Raw genomic sequence first — 25,617 nt, 5'->3', positions numbered from 1 at the left:
TATTATCTAATATAATAGTAACATGAATATTTGGACTTTATCATACAATCTTTGAGATGCATAATGTGTGATTTATGTGATTTAGTCACAAAAGATATAAATCACAAGTTCTTTACAAACTCAAAATCTTAGTTCATAGTCAGTGATGAAATTGGGCATTTCATTTGCGAAGACTATAACATGTGAATTAAGATAATTTGTCTTGATCATGGAAGTAAAGACTCTAGTTAATATGTTAATATGTTTTAAGTGTATAAGACATATTGAATTGGACCGCTGTAAGATTTATTATTCTATTAACGACTGTCAAATAAATAATAAATCTCACAACTTTCATTTACATAAACTCTCAATCCAGAGAGAATAGTGAACCCGATCATGAAATGTATGTTGCTTTAATATATTAGGAGTGAAATCTAAACAAACGGTCAAAACCTCTATATGTCGGGCAATCACACGTAATGTTGAACATATATTCTCAAGATGGAATTCATAGTCTCTTTATAGAGATATAAACTATTCCCTTGAGATAAGTTTAATGGGTTTGGTTATTCAAAATGTTAAGCATAACCATTTAAGTAAAAAGTTACTTAAGTTTATATTTTATGAAATTAGATTTCATAAAATATATATGAATAACTTAAAGGATTAAACTGGGTACTCAAAGATCAAGAGGTAGTAATTTTCAAAATAACAATTACATATTATGGTTTTGTATTATTACGAATATTTTCATGAAAGGGTTAAATGTTTAATAAAGTCTTGAGATATAATTTATTAATAAGACCTAGAGTGCAATAATATTTATATAATGGTATTAAATATAATTAATGGTAATTTTGAACTTGTCAAGAGTTGACAGATAAGTCTAAAACTTATTGGAGCTAGAGCTTTATTTGTCCCTTTTAGTCTCACTCCAAGCCACACACTAAAGCCCAATTGGGCTTGCACAAAAGGCTATCTCAATTAGATATCAATTATTTATTTAATAAGAGTTACTAAATAAAGTAATTATCAAGTGCAAAAAGATATACGTATGATTAAGGAAGAGAAATATTAAGTTTTTTCTTAAGACACTTGGTTATTCTCTTGAACAAAAACGTATAAAACTGATTGAAAGATCACACATCTTGGACATATTGTGGAATTGGAGTGAAGATTGAAAGTCTTCCCAAGTTTAATCTTCATTTGTTTTAAATTTCATTGCATCAAGGTACGCCTTCTTGTTCTTTGTTTCTAAAATTCAGATATTGCATGTTATCTCACATGAATGAAGTAGATCCATTTATTTCCGCTGTGTGTTTTTGTATGAAATACAAAACTGTATTTTCCATGTGTTTTCCCAACAGGATTTTCTTAATTGGGCTTGTAAGACAAGGGTTGTTGGATCTAGTGGCTCTTTATTGGAAACTCCTGTGTCAAATAAATCGAGTTTATGAGACTCAAAATCATTAGTCACGAGTTTACGAGGCTCCAACTATATCGTGTTTCTCAAGGCAGGTGGTGGTCAACTTGCATCTCACTCACTATGTTTGGTAGTTCTGTGTGACTTTTGGTACAACCCCCAAGATTTTAGCCTTTCATTTTGCATCACCATCCTCCACACTCCACCTTGTTCCTACAAGCACCGCCACTTAAGGCTTTCATTCCCCTTTTTCCAACCACACTTTCATATTCTCCCTTTAATTTTGATTGATCCAACCTTGTTTTTGTGGTGACATTTTGCTCAAGCTATAGTACTCTCCACAACTTGAATACAAGTCATGTCAACCACTACTTTGCTGCCCTTCCAGAATGATGATATGATGATGGACCCCTACCGACGGCCTATACGGTTTTCCATCACCAATTGGAATTGCCTTTTGGTGTTAGAACAACATTAGATAAAGAACACAGTATCTCGGTCTCATAAAGTGAGTGTTCAGGGTAGTAGTTTAAGGCCAAATCCTAAATGTTTGACATCATCTCATTAGCACTCCCCTTAATCTCTCAATCTCAAAATGAACGTCTACCCCCCCTTCCTCCACCGAACGCTCAAGGAATTTTGATTAAATAAAAAAGAAATTATATCCACCCATGATGAGAGATGGAACCGAGCTTCACACAATAGACCTCCAGCAGTGAAAGTCCAGCTAGGTGGTTCCCTATGCAAGGAGAGCACTTTGCGTCATCACTCGGGTTACTTCATTACCAACATCACGCATCTAATCATAAGTACCCTTTTTAATAATAATATATATTAAACTAACTAATAAATATTTGACATAATGTAACCTACGAGCACATTATTGATCAAACCAATACTAAACATTGTAGTTACATTATAATCAGTGATATACAATTCTACCCATTTGGGCAGGTCAACCAAATATCATCATTAATTATCAATTAGTATTACATTTTATTATACAAATTGTAGAAATTTTTTGACAAAATCCAGCTAATGTGTGCTCCGGCCAACACACCAGTTATCCGTATGATGTAATACTGTGGTCCAAACCTCAGGAAACATGAACCTCCAAAACTTAACAGATTTGCCAACCACATCTCTCAAGGTGACTGCTAGCAAGAATAACTGAAAAACCAACAACTCAAATGATCAGATCAGATCGAAATAACACCAGCTGAAATTGTAATCATCCATTGCATAGATTTTTGTTACAAAATGCAAAGGATTAAAATAAGACTAGAGAATATGAAGAACAATGAAATACAAAGAAAAGCACGGTAATCTTACATAGATGCAACTTTTTGGGCATTCATCAAATAAAAAAAAGATAAAATTTTTGGTCATTGGAAATTCTCATGGACTACAAACAAAAGAGACACCAACTATCAAGTAGTGGAACTGAAATAATACAACATAGGAAACTTTCTTATCAAAAAAAAAAAAATATATATATATATATATACAACACAGGAAACTTTATAAGAGACCTGAAAGCCAAAGTCTTAGGTTAGGACCAAGTTACATTTGTTAATGTTACATGACTTAAGAACTCTTAATGGATTATTCTTTTGAAACTCCCATCAATAAATTAAATATTCTCTTTGTTCTTAAGATGCATGTCAAATTTTGTGTTAATTGAATGTCATATTTGATCTATAAATTCATATTTTATGTATAATTTCGAAGTTCAAAACTTGCAATTTAACATTTTGCAAGCATGGAAGGTATAAAGAGACAAGATAATCCAACAATGGATTTATAAAATAAGACTTCCAATAAAACATTATTTAATAATAGTATAATATTGATAAAAGTAAACTAGGTATAACTTGAAGCTGACCATATATATATTTGGAGGAAGCAGTAAAAAAATGCCAACATAAAATTTATCATCCATAATATGACTCTCTAGGTGTGTAATTGAAAATAACAATATGCATAATTGAAAATATTCAAACAAAGGATAGACCATATTTATCTAGAGAACTAGGAACTAGTGAAAGGAATGACAATATGACCAGTCATTCTTGGCAATTTTCATTGGACCAAATCTTTTCCTCCAATAGTATCGATATCAAATCAATTTTATTTTCTATTCTCTTCTTTTTTTTCTTTTAACTTTTCTCACCGGTAAGAATACTGATAAACTGTGCTCACTATTGTTTCTTTTCTCTTATTAACTTTGTACTTTGCTTTATAAACCCTTACCATGAAAAATGAAACGACACTGCATAAGTCTTCTTCCCATAAACATAAAACAATCAGTACACCACTATTATGATTAATAAAATTTTCCATATTAACTTTGCAAATCTAAAGCATCTGTTCCCCCCCCCCCCCCCCCAAGTTTATATTTATCACTTCCTTTTTCAGTTTTCTCTATCCCAGAATGATGATCCAGCTCTACACAATAGACATTTCTCGGATATGAAGATTACCTGAAAGGCTGATACTGTCGAAAAAAACCCATTCTTTCCAATTTGATTTATCACTGAGGATGTAGAATAACACCAGCTAGAAGTCAAAATTCTTATCTTTCTGCCTCAGATACTGTCAAGTTTAATGGGGTCAATGGTTTCAAGTCATCGGTTGTTTCACTCTTCAACCGACCACTTAGAATTTGCAGAACATCATCTGGAGGACATTTGTCTGCAGGATTCTGTGGTGAAGTTTGACAGAAACATTCAGGCCAAGAATTTGTATAGATAGACTCTGGTGGGACACGCTTGTGGGGTCCACCAAAGTTTGTTTTGAGCATGACATGCCTAACAGCTTCATCAAAACCTGCTCTCCGCCCATTCTCCCAATCAATGAAGATAGGGGCAAGAGCTTTCCTGTCAGGTCTGATTGTAGTCCGGAAGCCATAGTAGAGGCGGTGTCCGAGGAGGTTGTTTGCAAAGTTGCTTGGACCATCATATGTTGGCATAAAAATGTCAGACAGGAGACAAACCATGTAATCAACAGCAGACCCTAACAGCCCCCTGGTGTTCCCAACAAGCTCATCTGTATGTTCCACAGAGCTATGGTTCTCAAGGTGAGGAAAAAGTGTCCAAAATGGTTTCATGAATCGATCCCCACCAAAAAGTTCCCCTGCTGCCAGGTATATTCGAGTAGAATTGTCAAACCCCATAGCACGTAGAATAAGCCCAACCTGCAGCGAAAAGAGAAATGTCAAATAACATATGGCCAGTCTATGGCCTATTACCCAAAATCATCAGGAAAATACCACAAGACACCACAATGAAGCCAGTCATTTCGTGTGTAACATATTAATCTTCTAAACCTGACAAGCTTTGGTCTGGCAGTGTAAGGAAAAATATATATATTTCCAGCAACAAATTGAATAGAAGTGACAAGCAAAGAAGATCACCTCTTCTGGAGTTAATGGGCATTTTCCAATGGCCCTCCTTTCGCCATAATTGAGTACTTTTGGAGCAAAATTTTCCTTTCGATACTTCTTCAATATCCCTTGCTCTTTAGGGGTAAATATATCCAAGCACCTATTAATCACAATACCCAATGTTTGACGTTAACAGTATTCTCATTCAAAATTTTGTAAATTCAGAATTCATTTACCACTCTATATAAATTTATTGTTTGTTATACATGCAATAAAAAAGGTGCTATTTAAGCTAGAGCTCATTAGCTATAAATTTATTCCAATCCCCAATCATCAATGGTGAAGCACACCAAAGGCAAATCTCTAAGACCAGAGGATGTTATCCAGTACATCTACAAGAGAGTAATCATGAAATTTTGCGTGAATGGGTGGCTCACCAAGAGCTTTCCATAAAACTGTTCCAGAAAAGTCCTGACTGAAACTACCTTTCAAGTTTCAACACTTCTAGAAGACTCATTTATGCAACTTTTTATGTAAGCCCTGCACCCCCCTAACTCCAGCATTTTTGTTTCCTCCACATTGCAATACTTAAAAGGTCCAGAAAGTGCTAAAAGTACAGTCTAAACCTCAAATCGCTCCAGTTACAATCTTTAGCAAACAAGTAACACTAAGCAGGAGCAGCAGTTAGTCTCTTTGGACTCGTGATTGCTAAAAATGAAATTCATCACCCACCCCAATCTTCAATGAAGGAATAAAAAATGAGAAATTGTTTTAGAAAAGATGTCAAAGAAATTAAAGTCCGATGTGCAAACATCTTTTGTTTCTTTTTATAGGCCAATATTCACAAAGGAAATTAATAGATTTGAAACAACCACATGTTCTTTGAGAAATCACTAAATTTAAAGTTGAGGTGTTCCATTGACCCTCATCTCAAACCTTACATCAGGAGAATCCTTGATACATTACCCTCACAGAACTTGGAACAAATGCACATGCACACACAAAATATGTATTCACATATGCATCATACCATCAATAATTAGTACACCTTTATTTCAGCAACAACGGACATCTTATAATTTATAACTGATTTGTTCTTGACAATGCTACCATGTATGATAGTATCAGACTACTTACATAAGACAAGCCCCATCAAAACACTAAGCCTTCCATCCAAGACATAAACAGGATACCCATCTGACATAAGATAGATTTGGGATTCTGCCTATGTGTTCTTGTGGTGGGCCTCAGCCTAGGAAAAGTAACAATATTGAGATTAAAATGATGAGGGTAAGGCTTTAGATTTTGTAGATTGAACTGTGCTGGAAAAAAGAGGCTGGGAATTGACAAACATGCTTGCTAGATAACTGGACAGCAACAAAAATTTTAACACGTGGAGATATTCAACATATCCTTCCTATGTCACCATTGATTAACAGCACCTATTCCAATGGTGGTGTTAAACTGGGGAGAAGGAATATGTATCAAGATATATTTCTTTCTCAAATTCTCATAAATATAGTTAAACCCTACTACAGATAGAAATAGTTGATATAGCCCCATAGATAAATGTGCAACACTAGTGCAACTTTTTAAGGTTGAGAAATATAACTAACATATTAGGTCATTTTACCACTTACAGCTTACCATAAACACCTTTTCCTATAACCAAATAAAATAAGCAAACACAGCCCTTACAGTAAGCAACAACATCAATCAATTAGTAAGTATCCAATCCTCAACCCCCTTTCAAATACACAGGCAAATATAAGTCTAAGCAAACATTATAAATAAATTAAATACATACCCAGCAAATGCCAGCATATCCATCTCAAAACGAAGATGGATAGACATGAAGTGACCTTGTGACCGGAGCTTATCAACTATTGATTGACTTAACTTCATAATATGTGGCTTAAATCTTAGAGCGTGATAGTTAACTCTGCACCTCAATCTTTGGTACTCAGGGTTGTCAATTTCTTCTGCCAAACGGTGAGAAAAGGGGGTAAGATAAATAGCACCATGTTCCTTCATCTTCTCTAGAGCATCTGTAGTATACCAACTGATAGGAGCATCTCTAGGGGGACGAATCTAAGTCAAGTCAAAGGGGAATAAATGTGAAAAAGAAGAATGTTAACATTTCAAGTACACTTTAAATATTTCTGCTCATGGTTGTGAAGAAAACATTAACGTTCAACCTGGAAAGCTTTAATCTTCTTGGTTTTCCCATTTTTGCGAATTTCTGGTATATGTTCAACAATCCGAACATCAAACCTCAATGTACTGATAAAATGTTCAACATCATAGATACCATAGAAACCACTGCATAGAGTGAAAATATATGAGTTATTAAATCAAAAATCAGAACACCAGATTTGATAGGAAAATAAATAACAATATATCATGTATTCTCAGGACAGAAGCTTCTTTCCAATTGATGCTCAGTATCATATCAAATAAAACGCAACAAATTGCCGTAGTTAGACGACAACTTTACCTGACTGCTTCATTCAAATTCCAGGGAAAACCAATAGAAAAATACCTTGCCCTCAACTACAAGCATATCACATAAATTTGAAAAAAAAAATGATATGTAAAAGAAATGTCGAACATTATAAATTTCTCATCTGCTTTTTGCAGATGATACTCTGATCATTTGTAGGGTGGAACCTGAACAATTTTGGGACTTGAAGGCTATATTTGTGCGGTTTCAGTTTATTTCTGGATTGAAGATTAATCTAGGGACATCTGAATTGGTCCCGGTGGGCAATGTACAGTTCTGGCAAGTATTCTGAGATAAGGTTTCCAATTACCCATAACATACCTGGGCCTTCCTTTGGATTCCACCTTCAAAGTAACAAATGTGTGGAATGTTGTGTTGGCTGGTTAGAAGAGGATGTATTTCTTTCTTTTTTGATATGTAATAAGAATTTTTTTTTTGATAAGTAACAAAGAAATTTTATAAAAACACACAGCCTAGTACATAGGAAATGTACAAAAAGGCAAAACATCAAGAAACCATATTACAATGATCTAACAACATAGGAAGGGAAATACATGAAAAAGATGGTAAAACAAGACACCATTCGAGAAGAGTAAAAAAGAAGAAAGACTTAAGCTCAATCATGGACCGTTCACGACCCTTAAAGCTTCTAGAATTCCGTTCCCGCCAAGTACACCACATCAAACAGTGCAGCACAAGCCTCCAAATAACTACATTACGATGACACCTGAATTTGCATGTCCAACAATCCAACAAATCCACTACCCTCTGAGGCATCACCCAACAAACACCAAACAAGCTAAAGATCATACTCCACATCTCAAAGGCTATAGGACAGTGAAGGAGGAGATGATCTACAGACTCACCACACCTTTTGCACATAAAACACCACTCAAGGACAACAAAATGCCTCTTCCGAAGGTTGTCTATAGTTAGAATCTTGTCTAAAGCCGTAGTCCAAGAGAAAAAAGCTACTCACGGAGGAACCTTCGATTGCCACACCATTTTCCAAGGGAAAGAACTGCCAGTAGAAGGGGAAATAGAATGGTAATACCCACTCACCTTAAAACCCCGTCTGCTGGCTGGCATCCAACAAAGAACGTCAGAACCAACACCTCGCACATTTATGGAGTATATCAAAACCATAAACAAATCCAAAGATTGTGACTCTTGTTCATTCACTAACTGACGAAACTGAATGTCCCAAGAAACTCTCCCATTTACAAAGCACATAACCTCAGAGACCGAAGCATCCCTTGTCCTACTAATATTATATAGATCTGGAAACACCTCCTTAAGCGGACGATCCCTACACCACACATCATCCCAAAAATCACACGGGTTCCATCATCCACTTCATACCGAATGAACTTGGAAAAATTCCCCTATCCACTCCGAATGAACTTCCACAAACAAACACCATAAGCCCCAAACACAGATTTTGTGCACCAACCACCCCACTCATTCCCAAACTTCGCCCCAATGACCCTTCTCCAAAGGGCATCATTCTCCAAGCCGTAGCACCACAACCATTTGGCTAATAAGGCAGAATTAAACCTTCTCAAACACCTAATGCCTATTCCTCCATTCTTCACTGGCCTACATTTTTTTTGATAAGTAAGAATGATATATATACGAAGGTTACTCTATGCCTGAAAAACACAGAGCAACCCAGAAATACAAGAAAAAGAAAACAAAGAGAAACAAGAGAGAAAACCAAACAACAGAGAATTACAAAAAGAGAAGGGAACAAAGAAAAGAAGGGAGGGAATCACTAGACGTGAGTCCCCACGCCCGAGACCAATCAAAAAGAGTTCCACAAAAAGAAGCAAGCAACTGATCCCTAGAACTATCCAAATCCTCAAAAGTCCTCCGGTTCCGCTCCTTCCAAATACACCAAAGGATGCACAGCGGGACTAAATTCCAGATCTGAGACGAATGCTTCCCCAGCCAATTCCACCATCCAAAAAGCAAGTCTGGAACCGAATTAGGCATAACCCAAGCCAAGCCAAAAGTTATAAAAACAAAGCTCCATAACCGATAGGCCACCTCACAATGAAGAAGAAGGTGATCTATCGTCTCTCCACCATGACGGCACATAATGCACCAATCCACAAAAACCAATCTCCTCAATCTCAGATTGTCTCCCGTTAGGATCTTATTCCAAGCTACGCACCAAACAAAAAAAGAAACTCGCCTAGGGGCCTTAACTCTCCAAATAGCTTTCCAAGGAAAGATAGTTGAAGGAGAATTTCTTAATTTGTAATAGTACGACCGGATGTCAAAAGCCCCATTACGCTTCAATTTCCATCTCATCCGGTCACCAACATCCATAGGAGGGATTATAGCACCCAACATACGAAGAAACCGCAGCCCTTCATCCATCTCCCAATCATTAAAAAATCTACTAAACCGAACATTCCAAGATCTTCTATCCTCCGCCCCCTGCCTATGCAAAGAAGCTTCAACAGAAGCCTCCTTATCAATGACAATGCCATACAGCCTAGGAAAAGCCAACTGAAAAGGTTGATCCCCATGCCACCCATCCTGCCAAAACCTCACCCTATTCCCCAACCCAACCACAAATTGACAATTTTTACTGAAATCCTCCCAACCCATACGGATGCTTCTCCACAAACCACACCCATGAGCTCCCCTACCCAGCTTTGAGGTCCATCCCCCCCACTCTTCCCCATATTTTGAAGCTACTACCCGCCTCCATAAACGACCCTCTTCCGTACCAAACCGCCACAACCATTTCCCCAAAAGAGCCTTATCTTAGACCAATTTACTAAGTGAATTTTATGCTCATCCCCCATACCAGTCCAAAGGAAGTCCCTTTGTAATTTCTCCATCCTCTTAGCCACCTTGACTGGGATAGGAAAAAGAGAAAGGAAATACGTAGGTAAGTTAGAGAGAGTACTCTTGATAAGGGTAACCTTGCCCCCCTTAGATAAAGACAACCTCTTCCAACGAGCTAGCCTTCGCTCCATTTTCTCCAAAATAGGATTCCAAATCGTCTTATCTTTAAAAGAAGCACCCAATGGGAGACCTAAATATTTCAGCGGAAGAGCCGACTCCCTACAGCCCAAAATCTCCACTAGCTCATGAAGATTAGACACATCCCCAACTGGAACCAATTCAGACTTTCCTAAATTAATTTTTAGGCCAGACATCTCCTCAAATCTATAGAGAATCTCAAATCTATAGACATCCCCAACTGGAACCAATTCAAGAATTTTATTGAATGGAATGAACATCGTGTTCACAATGATGAACACCGTAGACATGAAACAAATACAAAAAGCTCAAGAGCTAAAATTAATAGATTGTAAGAAATCAGAAATGGAAGAGGATGTATCTTTCAAAGGGGGGATGTATAACATTGATGAAGAGCACTTAATCTAGCTTGCCCACCTACTTCTAATCATTGTTTCCTGTCCCTGTGGCTGTGAGTGTTGCTAGGCGTATTGAAAAAAAAAAATTGATAAGTAAAAGTTTATTGATCTCAAAAAAGGTAGAACACCCTAGTACACAGGGAGTGTACAAAGGGTCAAACAATCAAGAACAAAAATTACAAGAATTTAAGAAATCAAGAAAGGATGAAAAAGATTGGTTACGCAAGGCAGCCAACCAATCCATTAAAGTTCTAAAGAAAAATAGCTTCAAGTCTGATATGGACCTCTCCTTATCCTCAAAACACCGACTATTTCTCTCCCTCTAAAGGCACCACAATAGGCAATGGGGAACCATAAGCCATATATACCCATTTCGATGGCGGCCAAAACTGCCTTGCCAACATGCTAGAAGCCCCACTACAGATTGCGGCATAACCCAGCTCACTCCAAACAACCCGAACACCATCGCCCACATATTAATTGCAACCAGACAATGAAGAAAAAGATGATCAACAGATTCACCATTACACTTGCACATATAGCACCGGTCAATATCCAAACCTTCCTTCTTCGTAGATTGTCAATCGTTAAGCATTTCCCTAAAGCAGCAGTCCAAACAAAGAAAGCTACTCGAGAAGGAATCTTCAGCTTCCAAATGTTTTTCCAAGGAAAGCAATAGTCATTAGAGCCCACTAAGAGATTGTAATAATCCTTAACCGTGAAACCCTTCTCTCTATTAGATATCCAGCACATCTTATCCTCACCAAGCCCTCTCATCAACGCACCATATATGGTGTCCATGAAACCGGCTAGTGCCTCTAGTTCCCAAGCATGCACACCCTAAAGAAACTTACATCCCAAAACAGGATTCCATTATCAGACTTCATAACCTCAGCCACACTAACCTCTTGATCTCGGCTAAATCTAAACACATCAGGATAGCTGACTGCAAGAGATGTTTCACCACACCAACAGTCTTGCCAAAATTTCACCCTAGACCCATCCCCAATATCATATAGAATGTGGCGAGAGAAAGAAGGCCATCCCCGACTAATATTTTTCCACAAGCCAACACCATATGGACCATTAGTAGGCCTAGTACACCAACTACCCCATCTACAGCCATATTTCACGGCTATCACTTGCCTCCAAAGGGCAGCCCTCTCCATCCCAAATCTCCATACCCACTTCCCAAGCAGAGCTTCATTAAGTCATACCTTTCTTATCCCCAAACCACCCAAAGCAATGGGAGTGCAAACAGTAACCCATTTAACCAAATGGAATTTTGGTTCATCACCAATGCCACCCCATAAGAAATCCCTCTGAAGTTTCTCAATTCAATTAGCCACAGAAGCAAGAATAGGAAATAAAGATAGAAAATAAGTTGGTAAATTAGATAGAGTGCTTTTAATTAAAGTGACTCTACCTCCCTTGGATAAGTACAAACGTTTTCATCCTGCTAATCTCCGTTCTATCTTCTCCAAAATTGGGTTCCAAATTGTCTTATCCTTGCAATTAGCTCCCAAAGGAAGGTCAAATATTTCATTGGAAGGGTGCCTTGTTTACAACCAAGGACATTCAACAATAGGTCAAGATTATGCACCATACCAACAAGAACCAGCTCTGACTTGCCCAAATTTATCTTTAGACTAGAAACTGACTCAAACCAAATGAGAATCATACGGAGAAACAAAACCTGATCCAAATCAGCATCACAAAAAATTAAAGTGTCGTCCACAAAGAGCAGATGTGACACCTCCAAAAATCTTCTCTCTAAACGACCTACACCAAAGCCTGACATGTGACCATCATGGACAGCCTTATCCAACATTCTCCCAAGGGCTTCCATCACCAAAACAAACAACAAAGGGGACAATGGGTCACCTTGTCTCAACCCCCTAGAGCTCTCAAAAAACCCACAAGGAGTGCCATTTATCAAAATAGAGAAGCGAACTGAAGATATACAAAAGAAAACCCACTGCCTCCGTTTAGTAGAGAATCCACTCCGTTCTAGTAATTGCATAAGAAAACCCCAGTTGACATGATCAAAAACCTTCTCATCATCTAATTTGCAAAGTAACCCTAGCAAACCAGTTTTCACTCTATTGTTGAGGCATTCATTAGCAATAATGCACAGGGTCAAGAATCTACCTGTTCCTCACAAAAGCATTTTGAGAAGAATAAATTATATCTTCCATGACTGTGCGAAGTTTGGTGGCTAAGGAATGAGAGTGATGAATGTTACATTCAAGCTTTTCTCAAACTAACCTTTAGCAAATGGTGAAATACAGCCATAAGATCAATTTTAAGAATACCCCAACATGCTTGGAAGAAGGCCATTGGAAACCCATCTGGTCCAAGCGCTGTCACCATTAAAATTTTGTATGACATCAAAAACTTCTGCCTCCTCAAAGGGTCTATCTAGCCATTCCGTATTATCATCGGATATCCTAGGAAATACCAAGACTTCTGGAAAAGGTCAAACAAATTGGGGGAATCTTTGTGAACCACTCCAAATTGGGGGGTTAAGTATATGTAATTTGATTACTTTTAATTAGGCTTTGTTGGGGAAGTGGTTGTGGCAGTATACTTCGGAGAGAGATGCTTTGTGGAGAATGGTTATTGACACAAAATATGGTAGTATGTGGGGGGGCCAGTGCTCCAATATGGTAAAGGGGCCTTTGGGGTTTGCCCATGGAAGAGCATAAGGATGGGTTGGGATGTTTTTCATCGCTTTGTTAACTTTAAGGTGGGATGGTTATTCTATTATATTTTGGTATGACCCTTTGTGTGGAGGACCTCCTCTAAAGGAGAACGACCTAGAATTGTATAGTATTGCACATAACAAAGATGCTTCAGGCATAGCTTCTAGCTTTCTCAGGGGATATATCAATTTCATCTGATTGGTTCAAGATTGGGAGTTAGAATTGGTTCTCTTTTATGGATTTGCTTTATTCTATAGTGCAGAGGGGGGGACAGAGTGGATAAGGTGTGTTGGAAACCTTCATCCAAATGGGTTTTTTAAGTTCGATCTTATTAGAAAGTTTTATTATCCCTTTCTCATATGTCTATTCATTGGAAGACTGGAATCCAAAGGTGCCTACAAAGGTCAGTTCTTTCCTATGGACAGCAGCGTTAGGTCGGATTTTAGCAAATGATAATTTGTTGAAGCGTCAGATTGTTGTCATTGACTGGTGTTGTATGTGTTGTAAGGCTAGGGAGACTTGCAATCATTTACTTTTACGTTGGCAGAGAGTAGTGAAGCGTAATGCTTACACTCTTTGGGATTTGTTGGATTATGCCCAGTGGGGTCCTTGAGCGTTTATCCAGCTGGCCAAGTAGATTTAGAAGGCATAGAAATGGAGTGATTTGGAATATGATCCCTCATTGTCTAATGTGGAGCATTTGGCAGCAGCGGAATACTCGGATTTTAAGGAACTGACAGATCAACTCATGAGCTGAAGCTATTTTTCTTGCAGAATTTACTTGGGTGGGTAATGCTTCCTGTGCTTTCAATTTCAATTTCATTTCTTTACCTGATAGTTGTACTTTCTCAGCATCTTAGTTTTTTTTTATTTTCTCCTGTGTGCTTTGGCTCTTTGTAGTTGATTTTTTTTTTCAATGAAGTTTTATTATTTATCACAAAAAAAAAATGGCAGCCAGACCATGAAATATAGAGAATCAGAAGCTAATAATTGGAACAATCCCCACTAAGAGGTATAGTTAAATAGTGAATTATATAAAAGCCATAGATACGTAAATTGTACCTTGCACTCTAATAAATAATTTCTCCACATATTAAGCTACTCTTTCCAAAAGCAAGCATTATAGTCCACATGATCTATGGAATCTGAAAACGAAGGCTAATCAAAAGCATCTACTCAAAGCTCTCAAAAGAAAGACTTGAGCTACATCATGGAGAATTCCACACCATGAAAAGTACTATTGTTCCATTCCCTCCAAATAGTCCACATGATGCATACAGAAGTAGCATAAAAAATAAACTTGTTACTATGACACACACACACACACACACACACATTCATAAAAATATATGCATAATGTATGTGCACATACACACATACATATAGACAAATGTGTGTGCAAGTTGTATACATAAAAATTGGGTTAACGCCATATGATCCCACCATAAACAAATGGGTTGTGTAGGATATATTAGTTATTGCATTTTTAACCTAGCAAGACATATCCTTCTCCTTGGTTTCTAAACTAGCAAAATCATGGGTAATAAAAAGCTAGTTTCAAAAAGCCTTTCACAAAGATCAATAAGGCAAGCCCTTTCTGCTGTCATTTCGCACTTAGGCTTACAGCTTGCCGTTGGTAATGATTCTGATATGATGCCACAAATTCGAAAATTGATCCCAAGTAAGAGATAATTTCATAAAATTAACTTGATGAATCTACCAGTATCAGTCCCAATATTGGTGGCCAATACATTATGCATATTTGGAAAGCAAGCCACTGTCTGGTAGGCTAGAGAAGTAGGGCAACCCAATGATTGCTTCGAGCACATTTGTTTTGTTGGAGACCTCAACCCCTAAAGAGGCCCAAAACTCACAATTTCAATTGGTAAAATTGGTCATCGCATCATTCTTTAGTTAAATTCATAATATACAAGTACATTGGTATTTAGATATCCAACCCATTAATAAGCCACCACAATCCACACCTTGGCCACCCATAAACCCTCATAAGTTGGACAGATATAATTAGTACATAAAAGCTGCACCTTAAAGCATTAGGCAGGTTTAAAGCACAATTTCACATCACAAAATAATTCCAAATTTAAGCAATAGGTTTCCTTATATGAGTTTCACTTTTTTTCCTTTTTGGAGACAGCAAGAGTGAAGCATAAGCTTAAAGTTCTGGAATAGATACCATTTAGTTTCTCACATGATAACATCACGGTTTCAAAAACCTTTCAGGTTTTAATTTAAATAAGCATTTTTCTTATCAGATCTTGAAGCGGACAGCAAGGTTTTCTTGTTTCATGAGTTGGGGGGCGGTGGGGAGGTGAAAGAGATAGAATCTATAAAATCTACAATAGAGGTCATCCCACTAAACGTAGAATTTGAGAGCATTCAAACAAGGTGCACACAGATTTTATCTCAATAATGGAGACCTCCACTCCACTCCATTAAAGCCACGATTATTCCTCTCCCTCCAAAATTACTAACAAATTCTAAACAAACAAGCTATCATGAGTAACAAACCAATTCCTCCATCCAAACAACAAACCACCACTCTCTTAGGCACCAAGGTAGATTATCACTCCCAACACCCCTAGGAATTCGAGATTGTATAAAATCAAGAAAACAGAGCATTCTTCAACTCCCAATCATGAAAATCCATATAAAATCTCAAGTTCCAAACTCTATCAGTTCCATCTGTCTGACCCAAAACCTTAGAAATACAAGCTTCCTTATTATCTAAAGACTCATATAATTGAAGGAAAGGTAGTCAAAGGCGTTAGGCAACCTTGAGACACTAAGGCCTTGTATTGCCCAAGGCCAAAAAGGTGCTAGCCCGAGTGAAGCAAGGTGCTAAATATTAAATATAGTTTTTTACACATATAGAGCTTAAATCATATATATTAATGTACTGAATATTATAATCAAGCCTCTCTTACTTTGTTCCTAATGCATAGGAATTAGTCTTTAAATCCAGTTTTTGTGTTGAATCCAATAGAGCCCAAAAAAAAAAAAAAAGAGAAAAAAGAGTAGAGGAATAAAAATAAAAAGAGGAGAGTTGCTATTAGAGAGTAGAGGGGGAAAAAACTGAGAGGGGAGCTACGAGGAAAAAAAAGAACAGAGAGAGCTGCTCTGAGTAAGAAAGGAGTAGAAAAAAAAGAAGAAAGACAAAAACAAAAAAGAAAAGAGAAAAGAGGTCTTGAGAATGAGAAGTAAGAGTAAAAAAGAGAGCTTTTTAAATTAAAAATTACATGTAGGAAATAGGAATAAAATAATGTTATAAAATTTAAAAGTAGAAATAAAACCAGGTGTGGTAGGGTACTGTTGGGCAACTGTTGTAGTGGCTGGACCTGGATGTATATATATATTATTTTATTATTTATTTGTGGTTCTAAAAAGTTGGAAGTCTGGTGTGCTTTTTATTAAACCTTAGTGGTTGCCAACTTAAACCCCACTAATGTTACTAAAAGACAGAATTGTTATTAATAAAAAAAGAAGCCAGTCATCTTGTTTTTAACGAAACCAAGTCCTTTGCACGAGAAAGAAAACAAAAGTGACGGAAAGAAAACAAAAGCAATGGAGGCTCTAGCCTAACGCCTGGAAAAACTGTTCAAAGCGAGCAACTAGTCAATGGAGGCGCTCGCCTCACTAAAGGCACCTCGCCTCAGTGACCTTGAGGCACTTTTACGCCGCCTCGCCTCGCCTTGCCTCACTTGAGCACCTAGGCGCTCGCCTGAAACGCCTTTGACTTCACTGCTTGAGGGTAGAGGATAATAAGTGGATTATCACCAACCCACCTATCATGCCAAAATTGGATACGAGTACCATCACTCAATACTCTTTTTTTGATAAGTAACCATCACTCAATACTCACCCACCACGAAGGCCAACTACCCAGTAAAACTCTCCCACCCTTCGCTAATACTTCACTATAGACCACAACCATGTTCTCTCCTGCATACATTAGAGTACTCCACCCCCGTTTGCCCTCTCCATATTTAGTAGCAATAACCCTCCGCCACAAATGAGTAACTTCATGATCCCCAATCCGCCCAACTCATAAGGTAAGCAAACATTTTCCCAAGCCATCAAAGAGTACTTGAAACACTCCTCTCTGATGAACCCCATAAAAAATTTCTTTGAATCCTTTCTATTCCGGCACCAGCGGCTTTATGAATGGTAAATAACGAAAGATAGTACGTTGGCAGACTTGAAAAGGTACTCTTCAACAAAGTAAGTCCACCACCCTCTGATATATAGAGTCACTTCCAACCTAATAATTTGTTCTCCATCTTTTCTAGGATAAAATTCCGAATAAAGGCTATCTTATATATAGAGTACCCAAAGTCATTCCCAAATATTTCATTGGCAAACTACCCACCCTACAATGAAGGATAGTAGCCAAAGCGTCTAGATTCCTTACCTCCCCAATAGGAACAACCTCACTTTTCCCCACATGAACTTTCAAACCTATACAAGGTTGAAAACAAGATAAAGCCAATCTAATGGACAATTTCTCCCTTGAAGCATCACAAAATAAAAGTGTCTTTAGCAAAGAGAAGATGAGAAATATGAACACTAGCAAAGTTGACTGGTCCTACATGAAAGCCACAAATGAGACCGTTGTCCTCAATTTTCTTCAAAATCTTGCTTAAGGAAGAGAAGAGGGGACAACGGATTACCTTGTCTCAGACCTCTAGAACTTCCAAAGAAACCAGCAGGAGATCCATTAAACAATACTAAGAAACGAACAATAGTAATACATGCCTTAATCCACCCCGTCCATCTCACCCCAAAACCCATCCTACCCAAAAGATAGAACTAGGCACACCCGGTGAAGGACACTTCAATCTACAATCAAGACATTCATTGGCAATAAGCACAAGATCCGAAATTTTTCTGCCACCAGCAAATTTTGAGACTAAAAAATGAGTTTGTCTAACACCATCCTCAATCTAGTAGCCAACACCTTAGACAACAACTTGTACACACTGCCCACATGCCTATATGACTAATAGGCCAAAAATCATTAATATTCAAAGCATTATACTTTTTGGGAAATAAGGGCAGAAAAGAAGCATTCAGAGCGTTCAAACTCCGAATTCCTATGAAGTGCTCAAATAAAGCCATAACTTCCTTCTCCACTACACACCAGCATTTGTGAAAAAAAGCCATAGTAAAGTCATCTAGACCAAGGACTTTATCACCCTCCATCTCCCTCAAAGCCTGGATGACTTCCTCCTTAGAAAACTCCCTCTCAAGGGAAAGCCTCTCCTCCTCCTCCTCATTACAAGCGAAATCCAACCCATCCATGGTGGGGTGCCACGAATCTATCCCTTTGTACAGCTCCTAATAAAATTGAACCACCTTAGAACTTATAGCTGTTTCATCCTCAAACAGAACACCATCCACCTCAATGCCTCTAATAAGTTGTTTACTAATCTATGAAACCAGCCTGTATTGTTATCTCCCTCCTTCACAAAGCATGAGACTTTTGTCTCCAAAAAGTTTCCTCCAAAGAAGCTAAAAGTTCAATGTCACCTTTAATCTGTGTACGACAAATTTGTTCCTTGGACAAGAGACCCAGCAAATCTTCTCTAGCATCCAAATCCAATAATTCAAACAACAAGCTCTTCTTCCTAAAAGCCAAATCCCCAAATTCCTCCTTGTTCCACTTCTTTAGATCATCCTTAAAAGCTTTTAATTTCCGAGCCAGATTAAAACTAGGAGAGCCCATAAAACAGTTCCCATTCCACCACTGTTTAACTCTCAACAAAATAGTTTTTATGTGTGATAAACTTTGATTGACATGGGTGATAAACTTTTTACTAGTAGCCAAGGAAGGCATAATCCGCGTGAGCTCTTTAAAGTGTTTAGTGCCTCACCTCATTGGTGCTCTTTGCCAAATCTTTTTTGAAGCAAATGGAAAGGGAACTTGAAAAGGATGAGGAAGTAAAAGCACTCAAGGAGGTGGGGTAGGGGGGACCAGGTCTCTAGATTTAATCACAATCGCATTTTTCCCAATATTGCTAGAGGGTGATGGAAAATGATACAATGGAATTTTCAAGGAATTCTATGACACAAGTATGAAAAACACTTTTTTTATCATACGTAAAAATATATTTAAGTGCAAAGAGACTATTTTATGTACATGAACATGAGACAAAAAGAAGTCTAAAGAATTACAACTAAACAATACTATGTGCACAAAGAGTAAGTCCAGGTAATCAATTGCAGCATTCTCTAGTGATTTTTTAGCTTTAGTTTTTCTTTTAGCTTTTTAGCTTATTTGCTTATGTTCAACTTTTTAAAGCCTCATTTTTTCCAAGTACAACTATACTTTAACCAACTATCAGCAAAAAGATGCATCCAAACACACACTACATTTGTTTCATACTCTGGTTCAGCTTTTTGCTATATTTCCTATAATATCTCGTAAGTCTCACCGCATATAAATATTTTTGCAATATATTTCACCATTGAGGACTCTCAAAATAACATATCTATGTGACCAATATGGTTGGATCTTTTGTATGATAAGTTGAAGAATTTACTCAAATGCGGTTGTGGTTTATGATGATTTGTGGATTTAGGATTTAGAACATTTAGAAAAAAGTGTTAGAATTCAAGAATAACTATGGTTTCAGTAGGGACAAGAAAAGATTTGATTTAGGGTTACAAAGGAATTGAAAAGATTTTGAAAACGAATATGCCCATAATCTAAACAGTGCGTGTGAACAATATCTGTGAAAAGTACCCCGAACAGTGACCTGGAAAGTGAGAGAATATTAAACAAAAGAGAAAGAGAAAGGTGCTAAGGAGAGAAACAAGGTAGTCAAAGGCGAAAGGCGACCTTAAGGCGCCAAGGCCTTGCATCGCCCAAGGTGTAAGGCGACAAAAAGGCGCTAGCCCGAGTATAGCAAGGCGCCAAATTCTTACTATATTTATTATACATATAGAACATAAATCATATGTACCTAGTGTATTATAATATTATAATGATGTGTTTTTCAATGTGTAGCATGAAGAAATTAGGTCTAACAAATTATTTCAAAAGAGGATTAAAATGGTTTAGGCTCTATTAGTGAGTTCTAACAATACGTTTTACATCAAGCTTCTATATAACAATAAGTCTTACAAAACAAATTTGCAAATTAATTTAACTAACAATAGGTTTTATAACATGCCTTTTGAAATTAATAATCTAAAAATAGATTTCACAAAAAACTTCTATAAAAAATAAAAAAATAAAAAACTTGAGGTTCTCGCCTTAGTGCCTTGTTCATGGCGTAAGGCAGCCGCCTTGCTCCTAGGTTCTAAAGGCGAGCGCCTCACTAAAGGTGCATCACCTTGGAGCCTTTTAAGGTGCCTTAGTGGAGCCTCACCTCACTCGGGCACCTAGGCGAGCGCCTGGCTCACCTTTGACTACACTGGAGAGAGAACAAAAACACCAACATGGCTTAATATGCATTCAATATTTTTATTAACCAACTTTCTCTTATTTTAGTAAAATACTACATATATACTCATAAATCTTAACTTTGCCTAATAGAACTAAAACTCCCACTTTGACTGTTCAACCAAATCCTAATTGAATTGAATGAAAACCTAGACATAAAGACCTATAAACTAAGGTTTACCAATCAATAAAACAAAACTTAAGGCCTACAACTATGACCACAAAGACAATTACAGAATTGCAAAAATACCCTTCACTCCAGAAAAACCAAATAAACATATATGAAATACTAAAAACCTAATGAAATTTAACCACCATGGACAATTATTCCTGGGTTTTGCCTTAATTTTAAGCATCAAAAGAAGAAATTTTTTTCCTTATCACACTATCATTGCATCATCTCTTAAGCCAAAAACCTATTTGACAGATCATGATAAATTTTCAATTTGAGCAGTATCACACGGATATTTGAAATCTGCATGAAGCATCTCAAAATTCAAAGGCAAAACCATACCCCTTCTCTTACATCCTTTGACACCCTAAAAACTCCCCAAGTTCTACCCAATGATTAGCCATCAAATGGATACTAGAGCCAGCCCCAAAGAACCCATTTTAGAAGCAAACAAAATTTTCAAATTTGATCAGTTCCAATTTCTTGCATCCATTGATATTCAAGCTTTTCAAACCATATTCAACATATAAAAAATAATAATAATAAATAAATAAAAGACACTAAAAAAATTGCATTCATCAAATATTGACTATTATTATAAAAACTTCGATGGTGTTGGGAAGAGCTCTCTTGCTGTTTGCTATCCCAAGTTATTTAGAATTTGTTGTAATTAGGAGGCTAGCACTAATGGGGTTCTTCACTAGGATCTACACTTTGTACGAGCCATTCAAGACTAGGAATTGGAATCTTTGATGACCTTTATAGTTATCATTTATGGTATAGTAATTAGGGGGATTGGGGAGGATAAGATTTGCTGGAAACCAGATCAGAAAAAGCGCTTAAAGGTTGGTACTTTTTACCATCTTCTGGGTGCCCCTCCAAGCACCATTAATCAGTCTTTCCCTTGGGAAATCATTTGGAGATCAAAGGCTCCATTGAGAGTAGCATTTTTTGTATGGACTCCTACTTTGGGTAAGATTTTGACAATTGATAACTTACGGTTAAGGAAGATAAGGATTAGGTGTTATATGTGCAGATGTAATGGTGAATCTGTTGATCACCTTTTGCTACATTGCTCTATTGCTTCAAACTTATGGTCCATGATTTTGGGTTTGTTTGGAGTTCGTTAGGTGATGCCCAAATCTGTTGTTGAGTTTTTCGCTCATTGGCAAGGTCGCTTTGGTTGTCACTAGAATAGTCACATTTGGATGATTATCCCCCATTGCTTGATGTGGTGCATTTGGAATGAAAGGAGTAGCAGGAGTTTTGACAACATCAAAAATTCTATGCTTGGTCTCAAGTTTTTTTTTTTTAGAACCTTATTGGATTGGTTGTCAGGCATAAGGAAACTTTCTTTATATTCTATTATTGATTTATTAGATTTATGTAACTTTTGTACCTAATTGTTTACCCCAGTATATTTCCTGTATACTTGGGGCAACTCGTTTTTTCTTGATTTATACAATGTTATTACTTATTTTAAAAAAATTAATTACAAAGAAACTTCACTTACCTTGCAAAAGTATTGCTCCATATTCACATTAAATATCCATTTGTTAAAGTTGATTGCATTATTTGAATGAGATTAAACATAAAATTATAACTAGGTAGATACCAATTCATGAACATAATGAAATTAAATAGATGGCTTAAGATATTAAAACTAGCTCTAATGGTTCTAATACTTCCTTCTTTGCGTTGCAAAAACCACTTAAGATAGCAATTTTGGACAATACCTTTCATAGAGTATTTTCCTTGTAAGGGATGAGTGCTTGTAGTTTTTCATTTCTTATTCTCCTTCATTTGGAAGTCGTTAGGAGGCTTCTTTTGTAATTGTGGATTCCCATAAATTTTTATTCTTGTTAGTAGGCTTTTATTTCTTCTTCTTCTTCTTTCTTGTTAGGTGCTAAAATTCTATATCAAACTAAAGACTTGAATGTAATTGGTCTTAACTTCTCCAGATTTTCAAACAGCAAATGCAAATGGAGTCCTCCATTTGGGGGCCCTCTTAGATTAACCTGCAACTATTGCAGGCTGTTTAGGAGATTTTTCAGGAATCAATTTGTTAATTGGTGTTCATGCATACATGTCCGCAAGCTTACTGTACACTGTTGGCCCACTTCATATTGACATATTCAGATTTCAGAGGGGGGAAAAAACACAATTTTCTGAAGTATTGAATCAAAGAATAGCTGAATAGTACAGCAATGATAAGAAGAAATAAATCAGACCAAACAGATTGCATCAATTTGAAGCAATACTAGATACAACTATTTGAAAATAGATACCTATCATCATGCCAAAAGGAGTTTGAGTCCAACTCAGGTAGCACTAGTGTAGCATTCATGATTCGTGCAGCAAGGACCGCATTACAAATCTAACATCCAAAAGAGTACACATTAATTTACATGATTAAATAAACACCCTCATATAAATGCTAACTTCATTTAGCATACATAAAATGGAATCTTAACATTCTAGCTTGGCAATAAAAATTGAGTAGCCTCATTAATCATCTAAAAAGGCATTTAGTTCACTTATTTTGTTTGACACCAAAAAAAAAAATAGAGCTGGTTCAGACCACCATTATAAGGATCCAACAGCAGGGAAAAGGATACCAACCGCACTACGTTGCTGGTTCAGACCACCATTACAGCGAACACGTAGATAGCCATTACTCTCACTTAGAGCTGGAGGAGCTGCCACAATGTACAAAAATTCAGATTCAAAATCTGAAGCCTTAAAAAGTTTAGCACAAAAAAAAAAAACCCCTTAAAATTGAGGCGGAATATTGTTTGAGAAAATGAAAAGTAAGTACGAGGCCAGTCAGATCGTGGAGCAGAAGATGGCTTCCAACCACCAAAATCAGCGCTTCTCCAAAGCTCTTCTATATTAATCTGATTGAAACAGGAATACAAAAAGAGCAAAATCTTAACAAGTCATAATCAACTATTAGAGTAGGAAGAAAATTTTTTCAAAAAAAAAAAATGAAAAAACCGATCTAAACCTGGGAGCGATAGGCAGCGGATCGAGAATCGGCTTTGGTGGAGGTGGAGGTGGAGGAAAATGAAAGTAGCAAGGAAACGGTGCAGATCAAGAGAACCACCACCGCGATGGATAACCTCCCCATCATGTTCTTCAATCCTCCTCCTTGCTTCGGGTGCTGCAGCCGATGATGCCCTAGCCTGCCAATCATCATTGTGATCATAATTAATCTCACTATTATATTATTGAAGAGATTGATTGTGAGTGTAGTTGTTGTAGCAGTAGTAGTAGTACCTTCTCATTATTGTTGGATTTTGAAATTGAAATTTGTGTTTTTCAAAACCTCCTCTCTTCTTAACTGCTACCGCTTATCAGTGACTGGCAGCGCCCGGAGCAGGAGCGAGAGAGTAGAGCAGACAATTTCAGACAGTAACTTGGGTTGCTTGAGGCTAGGTCTGGGTCGCATATCCGAAAATAAAAAAGCCGCTAGTATTCCATAAATATTATGCGAAAATACATTTTCGTCGCTATATTTTTTGTCAGATTCCCATTTTAGTTTTAAAATTGATTTTGCAACTATCGTAATTCTTACAAAATGAAAATCAATTTTATTTTAGTCTCCGCCGTTAACCCACTAAAGGAAACCTTCTATGTGATAAATAGAGGCACATAGCACTAACATAGCAATTAAAATATTATTAAAAAAATTATTTGACATTTTAAAATACTAAGAAAAAAATAAAATAAAAACAAACAAAAAATTTACTTTTATTTGGTTTTAAACTTTTTTTCAGAAGAATTTTGAATTAGGATTTTTCATCTTTTATGTGGTATAGATCTAGAGAATGAAATTTTTGAAAGTATCCCATCAGCTCCACAAAAACAAATAATTTTTTTTCAAACAAGCTCTCTCTCTCAAACCCGCTAGATGTGTTTCTCTCTCAAACAAGCTCTCTCTTGGTTCAAGCTCTCTCATCTTCTTAGTTCAAGCCACTGCCACCACCACCGCCTTCGCCTCTAATGGCCAAAACCCCAAATCACGAGTTGTACATGGATGACGCCACAGACGTCCGAAAACCTAGACCTTTCATCTTCTCGGCTCAAGCTCCAGATGTCTAGTTCGTTCTCTCTTTAACTCAACATCATCGTCTCTCTCTTTAAACCCATGGCCGATCGGTAGCAATTGGAGAATTTTTTTTATGGGTTTTTATAGTTCGAGCATGGGCAATCGAATTCTATATATCTAATGGAAGTGAGATCATCAATGGGAGATTCACTGAAACGGTACTGCAGACACTCGATTTTGCACCCATGATTTAATCAAGGAGAATGACTTGAATGATCATCCATGTACCCCAAAAATCATGATTGCATTACATGCATCAATTTGTTCTTGCATTACATGCATCAATTTATTCATTACATATCATAAAAATGATCTTGAGGTTCTAATGGTCGTGCCGGTATGTCCGGTTCCTAAATCGAATTATCGAATTGAAAGATATCGCATGCTCAAGTTTGCACGGTCTGCATGCATTGTATGGGGTAAAGCCAATCATGTGTGATTAATTGAAATTAATTTTGATTGGTTAATGATTA

At 37.0% G+C, this 25,617-nt stretch overlaps 1 protein-coding gene across 1 annotated transcript; it reads right to left on the bottom strand.

Moving 5' to 3' along the window:
* Positions 1–2,258: 2,258 nt before the first annotated feature.
* LOC142624647 (O-fucosyltransferase 1) lies at positions 2,259–24,514 on the bottom strand. The gene is made up of 10 exons (XM_075798305.1): positions 24,313–24,514; positions 24,041–24,218; positions 23,852–23,930; positions 23,656–23,732; positions 23,322–23,410; positions 6,989–7,112; positions 6,598–6,881; positions 4,821–4,950; positions 3,889–4,601; positions 2,259–2,575 (listed from the first exon to the last, which is right to left on the bottom strand). Exons 1-9 carry the CDS (start codon positions 24,318–24,320, stop codon positions 3,981–3,983), a joined length of 1,590 nt encoding a protein of 529 aa, XP_075654420.1. The 5' UTR covers positions 24,321–24,514; the 3' UTR covers positions 2,259–2,575; positions 3,889–3,980.
* Between the last annotated feature and the right edge of the window lie 1,103 nt (positions 24,515–25,617).

Source organism: Castanea sativa, chromosome 2 (assembly GCF_040712315.1).
Source record: "Castanea sativa cultivar Marrone di Chiusa Pesio chromosome 2, ASM4071231v1".
Taxonomy (NCBI): domain Eukaryota; kingdom Viridiplantae; phylum Streptophyta; class Magnoliopsida; order Fagales; family Fagaceae; genus Castanea; species Castanea sativa.
This window is presented reverse-complemented; position numbering and strand designations above follow the sequence as displayed.